Genomic DNA, 15,817 nt, shown 5'->3' with positions numbered 1-15,817 from the left:
TATATGATACATACATTGTAACCTGAGTGTAAGATACATATACTGTGATCCCTGCATAAGATACATACCATAAATGGATTTCTGTACAAGACGGATATTATAATGTACAAGATACATCTATTGTGACCTTTGTACTGGATAGATATCACAATGTGATCTTCTATGCAAGACGCATATATTGTGACCACTGTATAAGATACACCAAATAATCAACTCTGTACATTGATTTTTACATAGGTTACCTCAACATGTCACTGATTTTTACATAGGATTACCTTAACATGTCAGTCAGATGATAGGAGTTGAATTAATGACACAGGATAGTACTGGACCAGGAAGTTCTGTAAATCTCTTGTAAATGGAGATTTCACTGTACAGGTAGTTTTCATGCCTGTCTTTCCATCAATCATCATTTCATCCATTGAACCAGCGAACCATACACCACTAAAATGTATGAAAAGCTTACCAAAATTGCCAACCTATTACAGTGGTAAATCAGTCAAAATGGTCCTCATGTAATGCGTTACTAAGTTGATCTGCACCAGCCATAGCTTCAGAACTGTTATGTGTAGCATACTCGGATCTGTTTACAATTCTGTACAATTTCACATAATTTTCAGTTGTGCAATGTCATTCTAACTGCCGCGACTAACCTTTCAAATCTTAGAGGGCTGAGCATCAACTGATAAAACCAGGAAGAAAAGGCCACACCTTGGAAACTAAATGGAATCAATCTATCACATTATTACCTCTGTATATAGTGCACACTGCAACTACAATATAAATTTTGTACTTGTGTTGCTATGCAACATAAACTACATGCACCAGAGATTTCAATAAAAAAAAGCATTGCCCTGTACTCTAAAGTGGCAATGCCATGAATTCCAAAAACAGCAATGCCCTTTATTCTAAAATCGCATTGCCCTGTATTCCAAAATGGCATTGCCCTGTATTCCTAAAATGCATTGCCCTTTTGTTATGTATATTTGATTTCATTATATCTGATCTAATATATATTTATTTCAATTTAATTGTTGTTTGTTAGTTTTTGTTTTTTTTAAATTTTCATTACATGCTATTGTAATGTACATTTATTCACTGGAGATGATACTTTTTCCAGAAAATAGTTTTACCTTGACTGTTCATTTTGTAAACACCAGGTGTTGACCTAACTCCTGACCTTGATTCAAAATTAGTAGCAACCACGTAAATAAGTTCTATTTTTATTTTAAAATGAATGGTTGTTGTCAAGGTCATGATGGGACTACTGATTTAAGATGTAAACAATTTTTATATATTTTTTATTTCTAAAATGATTGCTTTTTGTCAGGGCCACACTGGGTATACGTGATCTTTCACAAGTATATAATTTCGACAAGGTTCTGGAACATGATCACGTGCCCCCCTTTTTGCATTGTAGAATATGATATAACATTTGTTTTGGAGAGATATTCGCAGTAGTAGTTGGGCTTTTTCTTTACACTGGAAGGTGTACGAGTTATTTCAAATTACTTGGATTCGAAAAGGATTAATTCTTTTTCCCTAAGAAATATGTGCTCTTTTTAAATTCTTGACATCTCCAAGTTCTAAGCAAAGATTCTTTAGTTAGCAAAAAGGAATAGAATAATAAGCTGGAGCAATAGAGTATGATTGATGTGAAACTTTGACTTGACACAGTATTCTCAGAGTGAAAACAAATAGGATAATATTCAGGAGCAACAGTATCACACATGGCAACCCCAAGAGAGATATAAGCATAACTTCTGCTATGTAAGTGGCAACAAAGCGTAAGCTGAGAATAAATGTTGTAATCTATATATAAAATGTACATTTATTTTTGCTATTTAACTATATTATGATGCCCCAGTGCTAGACATCACAATAGACTGCCACACTTGCAAACATCGAAATGATATGACTGTAACTTGTTAAAGCTACATCAAAAATCCAAATCACACACACATACACATTTATTTTTTACTATTTAACCTAGATCTGCAGGTCCAAATACTTGGCAAAATGAGCACAATCCAAGTGGATTAGAACCAGAAAACAAACATAAAACATTCTGGGGAAAAAAACAGACAAGAAAAAGGGAGGAAAAGAAGAAGTGATTCATTCCAAACTGTGTCACCCTGCATTTCCTAATTTTGATTTATTAGCACATTAGGATGCATGGCCTCAGGGGCCATCTAGTTGAAAGGACACATTAACCTCCAGTACAAGTTCTGATCAGGTGCTTGTTGCCCAGACTAACCCTGGAGCTACTGCAGCTCTGTATTTTTGGAATTCATCTTGCATACTAGCAGTGTTCTCCAAGGACTCAAAATGGTGACTGAGATAGATTATTTCAGATTATCTGCACATTATCAAATAGTGAGAGGAATCTGAACCAGGTCAGATCTGATACTGCATATAATTTTTCCTTAAGGTATAAAAGCTTTCCCTTGAGGCTATTCATAAAAGACATTGAAGCTATCAAAATGCAAATGGTGCACATTATAGTTCATGTCTGACTTTAAACTGTACTGCAACTTCCGTCAGGTCAACATTAATACTCGTGTAGATTTTATAACCAAAGTCTCAAGATGTTTCAAACAGTGGATTTAAGCAATGAATAACAATTCCAAGTTCATTCTTCAAAAATTATATTAACCTGCAAATAAAAATTGCCCCAATGTTTCTGTGGTGTTCTGTCATCAACCCAACTGCATCTGCCCTTTTACTGATATAATGCTTCCTCTGGGGGACTAGACTTCTCTCTCTCTCTCTCTTTTATGTATGACAAAAAATTGATAACTGAACAAATACAAAATGGTTTCTCAATGTTTCGAGCTAAGGAAGTGCTTCATAAGGGGAGAAAAAAATATATAAAAGAAAACAACACTTAACACAAAATCTACGGAAAGTTCTTTACTACATGTTCGAATCACTAGCGGCAAGTTACAACGAAATATAACAAGACAAAGTTGTGCAGAAACCAAAGATGAGCAGGCTTTGCATCGATCACGTATCAAAGTAAAAAAATTCTGTCTCAAGCACTGTGTGCACAGGTTGGCTAAATGGCAAAACTTTCCAATTTATTGTATAGCTGCAGAATTTTAGTAAAATGTTATAGGAAAGAATCTGATCCCTTCCTATACACATATTTTCTGTACGAATATGATAGATCCTTGAGCTCTATAACCTGATATGTTACCTTGTTTTAGGATTGAAGGTCTACATCAACACCATTTGCTGTTATATATCTCATTGCAGAACTTGGCAGTATGCATGCAATTCAAAGAGGATTACTCTCTGAACCACCGCTGCCATTTAAAAAATAAAATATTTCATTAGAGCTTCATTACAACAACTCTCATCACTTCACACACAAAAAAAATCAGTGCAGGTATCCCATAATCTCTACAAAATCAAGGAACAGATGAACATATAAACTGATAAACATACAAATTGCCCCCCACCCCTTGAATATTACATACAAGCTGAAGGCTCTAGAGAAGTGCCAACACTAATATCCTGCTTATTAACTGTTTAAGTGGACACAACCTAAAGTCACTTGTACATCTATGTATACCCAGGAGATGTACATTTACCTGGGTCAAACTTACCACTTAATTACATCAAATACCATCAATACAAGAAGAATACTTTATAACTAAGGTTACCATTGCACATGGGTATTATTTTTCTGCCCTAACTGTGTATTTCTTCTTGCCCTCTTTGTGAATAAATCATATTTTTGCATAAGTGTATCATGAGGTTTCACTGTAATCATCTAGTTAAAAATGTATATATCACAGATCATTTTCAGACATACTAAGAACAATATAACATCTCACATTTAATTCAAAATACAACTGTGAAATGCATGGACCCAGATCTGCCATCACATGTGCTGCAGATCTGCATCTATGCTGTATGTTAGAAAATAATAAACAGGATGGCACATCAGGGTCTATGTTGCTTGCCACTGGACTTGACTCATAAGTGAGAAAATATGGTAATAACATATTTGGTATCAAAGATATTACAACCATCAATTCAATAAATAAAAAAGGATCTTGACATTTTTCATAAAAGTGAACTGCAAAAAGATCAACATGTAATCCATGTACAGCACCTTCTCTAATACCATTCATTAAAGCACAGCATTCATTTAGGACCAGTCTGACATCACAAGTCTTCTGGTGAAAAGCCCCTGGCAACATTACCTTTCATTCAGGAGGAATAGTGATACAAGTTTCAAGATGGCCATAATATTGGCTATACTGGTGGGACATCATACTACATGTCTGCGGCATGATGCCCTAGTGCTAGACATCACTATCAACTGTCTCACTGCAGACATCGTAGCGTTATGGCTGAACAATTGTTAAAGCTACATTAAAATTCCAAATCACACACACACACACATGCCACCATCTAAATTTAGGACTAACCTGACACCATAATTAGTCTCCTTACAAAAACCGTCAACATAGCTATCCATTCAGAAAGAGAAACCATAAGTTTGGTGGCCACATTGTATGTCAGATTGCTACCAATTTTATTTAGGACCACACCCACCCCATGCTAATACGACCATCCATTCATGAGTAGTGATCAGCACAGCTATTCTTGAAGTACTTAGGGACATGAAACGATAACAAACTCAAGTCAATGACCAATTAAGCTAAATATTCGTACAGGGGGAAGGTTTCGCTATTGCAGCACATTCAGAATCTCTTCTGCTGACACTTGGTTTTGTCTGCGATTTTAATTGGAATGATTTTCTTCACATTTATGAACTGAGACTGTGAATCTGTCCAAGCTTTTTAGCAAGTACATACATACAGTTAGTTGAAAAGTAGTTAGTTCCAGTCTAGTTGGAGTATTTATTCATTTTACAGTCTTCGGCATTCTGTGATATTGATGAATGAGAAAATTAGACCCAAGTACAGCACTTGAACACAACTGCATGTCTAGCTGCAAAGAAATTGCCTTTCAGTGGCAATCATCAGTTCTTGTCAATAACTTTGCACAATAAATCACAAACCAGTCTGCTCTAGAGGTAATTGTTCCATCCTGGATATCTAGACCAGCATGAGTCATTGATTACATTGTAACACTTGGCCAAGAATTGGGTTATGGCATCCACGCTGCAGCCAACTGAGTTCCTGTCTAGGAGAAATTTCAGAGAAAAGACTCAAATGCTCCTAATATTGTTCATCTACACATTACAGTCACAATCAAGGAAGGAATCAAGGCCTGTACAAATCACTAATTACAAGACTTTGCAGAAAACTATTGTATGGCATCAAAGAAGCAGCCAACATAAATGAGAATTTTCCAACAAGAGACCAAATACTGATCCTGAAATGGCTAACGTGTCTTACACTAAGTACAAGATAAACAAAAAAAAAAGTCAACTCCAGACATACGTGTCCAATTCTGGGTAAACAAGCACAAGCTATTACCTTACAACGTATGTGAAGATATAAACTGCCAAAAGTCACAACCTTATCTAAAATGCAGCAGATGTGACAAAACCCACAGAAATAGCAGGTAGTTGATGAGACCAGTGTACACACCAAACTGCATCAGAATACAATGGATGCTAGTTTCAAGATTTTGCTACTGTGCCGATGTAATATTAATGGATGAAGGGCAACAACTCCATCAAAATTTGACCTGAAATGATACACATCCATGTGTCCACACAAAACACACAGAAATTATTAACCCATACCAGACAACTACATGTGTAAATTAAATCTACACTCACAGCTAAAATCACTATCGATGTAGTGCAGGTGTCAAAGTTAAACTCGTGCGTAGCACATACCAGTATATATTTCTACACAAATAATAATGGAAGGAGATGGAAAGGCTTTGTAGTATTAACATATTAACCCCATGAGATTTTTGACTGAAAATAGAGCAGGAAACACATTTTGAAAGCTACTTCTGAATAGATCCGTAAACATTGATTTTCATTGGCTATTTGACTCGCGCATGAGCAAAAGGGTAAAAGTTGAATTTTTTTGTTGTTTTTTTTTGTTGCTAAACAGTACATTTTTTTGTATCAAGACCACTCTTTATTCCAAATGCCCATCTTATCCTACTTTTTGCAAAGGCTCATCTGTCTGTTTGCAGTTCATACAGGTTCGCCTTAGATCTGAGTCCGAAAAGTCTAAAATCTGGACACAAAATTGGATTCCGACCAAGGGCGAAATTAGGGTAGAATAAAATCGGGTCCAAAAAATGAAGTTTTTTAATGTGTATTTTGTAGTGCAACTAGATATTCCAGATTTGTTGGTATCATTGTAGAGCTAGATCTGTCTACCTTTATATAACACCACCCACTTTAGTGTATCATGCATGACCATGACGCTACAGAGCTCGGCAGTAGGCTACTACCTCCTGCCCCATTAAGTCGTCGCTAGGGGTTAATGTGTTAAGACTTTCATCATTGAATATATCAATGGTGACAAGCTGATTGGCTGAATGATTCTCTGATTTATGATTCTTTATTTCTTTTCCGATTTTATTTCACAAAATGGTCCTCCAAGCATTGAAAAATGAACTTTTTGGTTTTGGAAGTAGAAAGTTTTTGGTAGTCATTTATCTAAGGTTTTGGGGTGTTGCTGGTTTCTCTGTGATGAAGATTATTTCTCAAAGAAATCTGAAACACTTGACAGAAACTGTACATCATTTTAACTTTCTGAAGTTAAAGTTATTATTGAAATGGTAGGATTTTTAAAGTATACATTGCAGTGTTTCCCTTTACCCTCGTTTGTGTTTCAGAGACCCTCCAATTTTTAATTTGACCCCCAGTCTTGATACCAAAGTTTGTTTTTTACTCAGTCGAACCCCCAGTTTTGTCTCCAAGGAGATTGTTGACTCTCAGTCTTGCACCCCTAGGGGATACACTGCATTGCCTCTATGTTTTCAGTCTGCCCATCTAGTATTATATTATCTTATAGGCTCATTTGTGCAACCAAATTAGCGTCTTAATGCTACCATCAGATGTCTTTCCCCATATTATATTACAACAGTCAAAATAAGGGTGAGTGTAGCTTGTACATCTTCACTAGCCAAGGTTCATATGTGATAATCCTATCTACACCTTAGCGTATCAAGCAGATATTTCTGTGCTTCGAGTCTGTGATTTTCACTGGATGTGGCGGCAGGCATCCACATCAAATCAAATTAAGTTGTTCAAATCTGAACACTGTTCCTACATGAACGAGACAAGGGGAGCACACAGCTTGACAAATAAGTAATTTTCCACTGCCAGTCCATGTTTGAATGAATACCTTTTACTCCAATACACCTGTAATGGCTTCACTTTGGTACATAGTCATACTTTCAATGTTAAACTTACAAAGTATTCTTTTCAGGTCAATTGCCTCCATCATTTTCAGTCAAAAACACCGCTGCTACACACAATTGGTTAGTTGGCATTACATACTAGGGGAGGCAACACATGACATCCAATAGATGTCATTAGGACAAAGCACTAAAATATCTGTTCAATCCACCATGGTGTAGATAAGGTTATCATATCTGAGCCTTGGCTAACAAAGATGGTATCTGTAAAACATTACGAAGCATTGTTTTGCAATGAACATGCTGAATGGTTCTTAAACTATGTGGTTCAAGGGATCTGCCTTAGTGGAGATGTAATATTGATGAAAAAAAGGCCTAACACTCCATCCCAAGTGGGCTTGAAAAGAAGAAACATTACAATGTACATCTACATGTAATAGATAATGTTTACCAAATGGCATCCAATGATGTGCTGCAGAACTACGCTGGTTTTTAAAAATGTAAACAAATGGATAGACTGTTGTACAGATGGACAGTGGACAGATGCACAAATGGACTGGTGTACAGATGGACAGACAAGGCGATTACTATAAAGATCCCACATCACAAGGTCTTTCAAGGTGAATATGTTAGATATCAAACTGGCATTGGTAGAAGACAGGTCCTCAACCAGTTGAGCTACAACTTCTGGGCAAGTTACAACCTTTGTCTTAGGATATCTTCAGCTGTTCAACAGGACTTTGGACACTTGGAAAATTTGGACAACTTGAGTTGAAACAAACGACAGCTTATTCCATTTAAATAAACAAAATATCCTTATTGCAGAACTGTACCTAAATCATTTGCCATTTTGCATCAATGTTGAAGCTATTTTAACAAATAAAACCTTTATACATCCCATCTAGTACATCATATACCGTATGTACTCGAGTTCAAGTCCAGTCATTGCAACACACTCTGATCTGCCATGGTACAATATGCCAGCAGCCCAGGGTTTATGTTTGTTCTACTCATTACTCCAAAATAACTGCATAGACCCAGATCTGCTGGCACATTATGTAAATATATGTATATGGTTTTATTTAATATACTCATCTACAAGTTGAGTCAAATTAAAAACAACAAAGATTCTGATCTGCCAAGGTACAAGATCTGGGTCTATGGTGTTTATTCTACTGATTGGTCTTAAAAACTGCACAGAGATCTACCTGTACATTATGCTACAGCAACCAGTACATTATGCTACAGCAGCTCTGGGTCTGTGCAATTTGCAGCTGCACTTATAAGTACATACAGTATGCATTTCTCCTTGACTCTGTATATGCATATGGGATGCCGTAACTATGGTCACCGAATCTTTTCCAAAGAATGAGGTTCTAGCATAACGTGGTGACATTTCAACTTTTACTGCCGTAAGCAATGAGGTCTACATAGTCCAACACCAAGAAGCAAACACAGAAAACAAAGACTAATAAGTGAACACTGAATTTAATTCACATGGCTAGACTTCTACTGCACACAAACTATCATGAAGTTGGAAAAGTAGAGTGGATGGGTGGGGCAATACCTCCCTCTATGCCGCTGGTGTAGAACCCATAAACTGAAATGGGTTTTGGTCTATCAACTCATGTAAGACTGTCTTTCATTGATGGAGAAATGTGAAAATAACATTTTTAAAACAAGAGTCCCTTGAAGCGAATGATGCTCTATTGGCCAAAAATAATTTTCAAGAATTCAAGACACGATTATTTCTTCCTTTTAATTAATTAATAAGTGTTGAAACCATCACTGACATTCTTCAACAATAACATAAACTTCAAATTAGCTGCTGCTGTGAGCCTCGAGTGGCTGAGTGGTCTAAAGCACTCACCGTTACGAGTCACTGCCATCTCACCTCTGTCTGCATTGGTTCGAGTCTCAGGCTTGGCCAAAGCAGGTATGTGAGAAAGCTTGCTGGTAGCTTCTCGTGGGTCAGTGGTTCTTTCCGGGGTTTTCCCGGATTCTTCCTCCACCATTTATACTGGCCGCCATGTATAGCCTATCTTATGCTAAAAAATGGCATTAAACCCAATAACAACAGCTGCTGCTGTTATGGACCGACTTTTTGGACAGACTGATTTCAGATTGGCAACATTTTTCATTTAGGACCAATATATTGTATAGACCAACAAGACATCATGAGGTGTCTTGTGGAATCTCAAGGCTGAAATGGCTTTCATTTTGGACAAGTGACAATAGCAAAATTTTCAGTGCCATATTAGATATGAAATCGGCACTATTTCCTATTATGACCAACCTGATACTATAATTAGTCTTTTGGTGAAAGCAAAATATCAGTATGATCATCCACAAGATTTTCAAGATGGCCACTGTTTTAGCCATATTGGATTTCAGACTGGTACCATTTTCGTTATGGACCAAATCTACTTCATAAGAAGTCATTCAGTGAAAATTCCATTTTGCTATGACCATCCATTCAAGAGAAGTTTGTATATTTTCAACTTAATCACCATGTTGGATATATTGGGCATCAGACTGGAACCATTTTTAACGAACACCAACTAGACATCAAAAGAAGTCTTCTGGTGAAAACTCCATGTCGATATGAGGTTCCATTCTGGACTACATGTAGTAAGCTTTTCAAGATAGCTGTTACGGTAACCAAACTGGATGTCAGATCAGCACAAGAAGCCTTTAAGTGAAAACCCTATGCTGATATGACCATCTATTCAGAAGGAGTGGTGATTACAAGATTTTCAAAATGGCCACTGGGGCAGCCATATTGGATGTCCAAGCAGCATGGTTTTGATATAGGACCAACTAGACCTTGGGACGAATGTGTAATGAGTAAAAATAATAACTTGTGATAATGGATGGACAGAAATAAATGACAGACAACAGACCAACTCATAAGGTCTTCTAGTCTATGACCAGCAGACCTAAAAAGTCAAGTATTCTACAATCAGACAAATCTGTATCAAATGGAAAAGGATGCAGATCATAAATAAATGAAATAATGCAAGAAATTTCAAAATTTTTAATATCAACTTTTTGAAATAATGTAATGTAGACAGTAACTGCTACACAATATATGCTGAAAAATAACCACTTTTATTGAAGCCACTGTGCTTTGTTACGGTAGCTTTATACATAGTCATTGGCCAGAAAAACCAATGTTCTGACAATATAATTGGGTCATGTGACAAATACTTTGGCGCCAGGCATATGATAATTTTCAAACACAACTAATATTGGGTATTAACTGCCTTTGGGCCAGAATCTGAAATATTGGGTTGATATTGACCTCTTCTTTGGCTCAGGCCACTTCAACCTGGTGGTTCATATCCTGTCCTCTGAACGGTCCATACCCAATGATACTGCACTCTTCGTAAGTAATTCTTACTTAAACAAATATAGTATTCTATTTTACCCATTAATTTCATAGTGGACTGGATATATACTCTTAGCAAAAATTACACTGTGTTGGAGGGAACTGAATTGTATGGTTAATGGGATCTCTGATCATAACTGCAGATAATGGCTACCAGTTTTCCAAGTTCAACAGAAGAGCAATTATTTACAATTGATTTCTTCCTCACAGAAGACAATGCAAAAACAAAACTTCCCAATATGTCAATACATGCTGTTGTGGTGCTATACCTGAATGAAAACAAAATAGGAAATTCAAATCTAAAAAATCTATATTCATCCTGTCAAATAGGCCACCATGAAAACAATAGTATCAGCTGGCTGACTATTACAAAGTACTTCTTTCCACAGCATACTGTGTGTATCAGAACAATACAACATTAACCACCTTCTGCAACATCATAATTGTGCCATGTCCCAAAATTTTAAGAAAACCAGGAATGGGGTAATGACAAGACCATTTAAAGTAAAAATCCATACCAAGGTACCAAGCAGGGATGCAGCAATGGTAAGACCATTTAAAGCAAAAATCCATACCAAGGTACCAAGCAGGGATGCAGCAATGTAAGACCATTTAAAGCAAAAATCCATACCAAAGTACCAAGCAGGGATGCAGCAATGGTAAGACCATTTAAAGGAAACATCCATACCAAGGTACCAAGCAGGGATGCATTAATCGTAAGACCATTTAAAGCAAAAATCCATACCATGATAAAATGTGTAATCAATAAGAACATGTGTAAAATGTTAACATAATTGCCCACCTTTTTAAAATAAATACATTTTATAATTTTTCTAAAACAGGATATTCAAAACACTTGTCACAGAGAGCACTACACGTTTTGCCATGTAGCACATCTGATATATAGATATATATATATATATATATATATATATATATATATATATATATATATATATATATATATATATATATACTCGAATTGATCATGTTGTTAATGTTGCTGCTGTAATGTTGTAATGGAGTTTAACGCCATTTTTCAGCACACAATAGGTTATACATGGCGGCCAGTATTAATGATGGAGGAAGAACCCATGAAAACCCTGGAAAGAACGAACGATGCACGAGAAGCTGCCGGCAAGCTTTCTCACATACCCACACTAGTCGAGCCCGAGACTTGAACCCACGCAGACAGAGGTGACATGGCAGTGATCCATAATGGTTAGCGCTTAAGACCACCTGGCCACTCGGGGCCCCAAATCGATCATGATTTGTGTGTGTGTGTATGAGAGAGAGAATATGTGTTCCTATTAATATTACAAGTAACAGCATCTGAGCTCACTTGAAATTTCAGTTAAAAATTATCAAATAAATCAAGTTTTGTAAAATAACAAACATTGGGTCTCAAAAAACATTGCCCATGGAGTTATTTCACCCGGAATTTATAAAATAATTAATAATGCAATTTTTTTCTTCAAAACCAGCGAGTTTTGATAAAAATTTGAGTGTTACATCACTTACTTCTTGTTTGCATCATTTCAACAGCCTTTTAATTGAGCCAATTTCACCGAAAGAAATGGTTTCACTGGTGCAATTCTTGGGCCAATGTGCTAGTCATTATGTGGCTCTTGTCGTGATCTGAGTTTGAGACCGCTGCAGTGAACAACTTTATTCCGAAAATTTCCATGGATTATAAAATAAAATAGGATAAATGCTGTGAAGCATGAATAACATGAAAACATAACCATATTAAATGGCATTCTCTTCTTCATGAAGCTGTTTACAAGGTTTGTAAAATGTGATTTAACATTTTAGTCCACAGGCCTACACATATTAACAAGGCTTACTCACAGTAAAAAGGCCTACACACACTAACAAGGCCTACACATATTAGCAAGGCTTACTCACACTAACAAGGCCTACACACATTAGCAAGCCCTACTCACACTACCAAGGCCTACACACATTAGCAAGCCCTACTCACACTAACCAGGCCTATACAGATTAACATGGCCTACTCATACTAACAAGCCCTACACACATTAGCAAAGCCTACTCACACTAACAAGGCCTACACACAATAGCAAGGCTTACTCACACAAACAAGGCCTACACACATTAGCAATCCCTACTCACACTAACAAGGCCTACTCACATTAGCAAACTCTACTCACACTAACAAGGCATATGCAGATTAGCATGGCCTACTCACACTAACAAGGCCTATGCAGATTAACATGGCCTACTCACACTAACAATGCCTACACACATTAGCAAGGCCTACTCACACTAACAATGCCTACACACATTACCAAGGCCTACTCACACTAACAAGACCTATGCAGATTAGCATGGCCTGTTCATACTAACAAGGCCTACTCACACTAACAAGACCTATGCAAATTAGCATGGCCTGCTCATACTAACAAGGCCTACTTGCACTAAATATTAATAAATGAAAATGAAGACAATTCAAGGATGAATAGTATTTGTATATTTATCATATAAATATAAATTTTACAAAATCAAAATACTTTATGTAACAGTTGCAGACAATTACAAGTTTTGACATAAAATTAAATCTTGCTTGGATTTGTATAAATTATGTCTGAAGTGATTTTTTGCTTATGAACATGCAGCATTCTTGTACAAAATGTTTCATTCAATATCCATCTGAACAAAATTAAAATTTAGAAAATGAAATAAAACAAAAGCAATCTGAGGAATGCGGACTTGCATAAAAAAAAATTGTACATCACAACCATTATCAACAGTGAGATGTTGCAATACGATATCACGAGAAAAGAGTTAGCTGTCTTGGAGAATCTGGATAGATTTGACAGCATTGTGATAAATAAATTTCAGCCTATCTCTTGAATCACTAGTTTGTTGCAACTCTGACAACTGTTCAACATTTTACAATTTAGGGAAGATTACATAAGTAACAAGTTGGAGGGCAAGTTTTTCCTGTCCAGATTTTGACCTGCCTTCTTATCAAGTGAGGCCGCCTACATGTACATAGGTTGGTGTACCATTTATATTCATGTACAAGGAGTCAGGTCCAACAGCACCGACCCAGATCACCTGTTGCATAATGCGGTAGGAGTAATCAATTCAACAACATGGACCCAGATCACCTGTTGCATAATGCGGTAGGAGTAATCAATTCAACAACATGGACCCAGATCACCTGTTGCATAATGCGGTAGGAGTAATCAATTCAACAACATGGACCCAGATCACCTGTCGCATAATGCGGTAGGAGTAATCAATTCAACAATCAACATGGACCCAGATCACCTGCTGCATAATGCGGTAGGAGTAATCAATTCAACAATCAACATGGACCCAGATCACCTGTTGCATAATGCGGTAGGAGTAATCAATTCAACAATCAACATGGACCCAGATCACCTGTCGCATAACGCGGTAGGAGTAATCAATTCAACAGCACGGACTCAGATCACCTGTTGCATAATGCGGTAGGAGTAATCAATCCAACAACACGGACCCAAATCACCTGTTGCATAATGCGGTAGGAGTAATCAATTCAACAACATGGACCCAGATCACCTGTTGCATAATGTGGTAGGAGTAATCAATCCAACAACATGGACCCAGATCACCTGTTGCATAATGCGGTAGGAGTAATCAATCCAACAGCACGGACGCAGAGCACCTGTTGCATAATGCGGTAGGAGTAATCAATCCAACAGCACGGACCCAGATCACCTGTCGCATAATGTGGTAGGAGTAATCAATCCAAGAGCAAGGACCCAGATCACCTGTCGCATAATGCGGTAGGAGTAATCAATTCAACAACATGGACCCAGATCACCTGTTGCATAATGCGGTAGGAGTAATCAATCCAACAACATGGACCCAGATCACCTGTTGCATAATGCGGTAGGAGTAATCAATTCAACAACATGGACCCAGATCACCTGTTGCATAATGCGGTAGGAGTAATCAATTCAACAAATAACATGGACCCAGATCACCTGTTGCATAATGCGGTAGGAGTAATCAATTCAACAAACAACATGGACCCAGATCACCTGTTGCATAATGCGGTAGGAGTAATCAATTCAACAACATGGACCCAGATCACCTGTTGCATAATGCGGTAGGAGTAATCAATTCAACATACAACATGGACCCAGATCACCTGCTGCATAATGCAGTAGGAGTAATCAATTCAACAAACAACATGGACCCAGATCACCTGTTGCATAATGCGGTAGGAGTAATCAATTCAACAACATGGACCCAGATCACCTGTTGCATAATGCGGTAGGAGTAATCAATTCAACAAATAACATGGACCCAGATCACCTGTTGCATAATGCGGTAGGAGTAATCAATTCAACATACAACATGGACCCAGATCACCTGTTGCATAATGCGGTAGGAGTAATCAATTCAAGAAACAACATGGACCCAGATCACCTGTTGCATAATGTGGTAGGAGTAATCAATTCAACAAACAGCACGGACCCAGATCACCTGTTGCATAATGCGGTAGGAGTAATCAATTCAACAAACAACATGGACCCAGATCACCTGTTGCTGTTGTTGTTGTTGTTGTAGGGTTTAACGCCATTTTTCAGCACATGATAGGCTATACATGGCAGCCAGTATTAATGGTGGAGGAAGAACCCGGAAAAACCCGGAAAGAACCACCGACCCACGAGAAGCTACCGGCAAGATCACCTGTTGCATAATGCGATAGGAGTAATCAATTCAACAATCAGCATGGACCCAGATCACCTGCTGCATAATGCAGTAGGAGTAATCAATTCAACAACATGGACTCAGATCACCTGTTCATTATACGATAGGAGTAATCAATTCAACAAACAACACAGACCCAGATCACCTGTTGCATAATGCAGTAGGAGTAATCAATTCAACAACATGGACCCAGATCACCTGTTGCATAATGCGATAGGAGTAATCAATTCAACAAAAAACATGGACCCAGATCACCTGTTGCAAATTGTGCTGGCAGATATCTTGGTCTATGCGGAAGGAGTAATCAGTTTAACAAACATACACCCATATTGGTTGGATGCCTTTTACAACAACTGATTAGGATCTACAATTGAACCC

The 15,817-nt window shown here is 37.4% G+C and overlaps 1 protein-coding gene across 8 annotated transcripts in view; it reads right to left on the bottom strand.

Annotated features, from left to right (window-relative positions):
* LOC149791252 (uncharacterized) overlaps window positions 1-15,817 on the bottom strand; it is a 246,955-nt gene that overhangs the window by 163,122 nt on the left and 68,016 nt on the right. For 4 of the 8 annotated variants that reach the window (XM_089969728.1, XM_089969735.1, XM_089969736.1 and 1 more), the window contains exon 1: window positions 4,443-4,507. The exons of 3 other annotated variants lie outside the window; for them this stretch is intronic. In XM_089969728.1, the coding sequence (XP_089825854.1) occupies window positions 4,443-4,492 (50 nt within the window). In that variant the 5' untranslated portion in view covers window positions 4,493-4,507. Of the gene's footprint in view, window positions 1-466; window positions 612-4,442; window positions 4,508-15,817 lie in introns of those variants that run through there. One more of the 8 variants, XM_089969733.1, reaches the window with a different exon arrangement.

The sequence above is a fragment of the Sinohyriopsis cumingii genome, chromosome 9 (assembly GCF_028554795.1).
Source record: "Sinohyriopsis cumingii isolate HCF-2022 chromosome 9, ASM2855479v2, whole genome shotgun sequence".
Taxonomy (NCBI): domain Eukaryota; kingdom Metazoa; phylum Mollusca; class Bivalvia; order Unionida; family Unionidae; genus Sinohyriopsis; species Sinohyriopsis cumingii.
The sequence above is the reverse complement of the archived record's forward strand: the minus strand, read 5'-3'. Positions and strand labels throughout refer to the sequence as shown.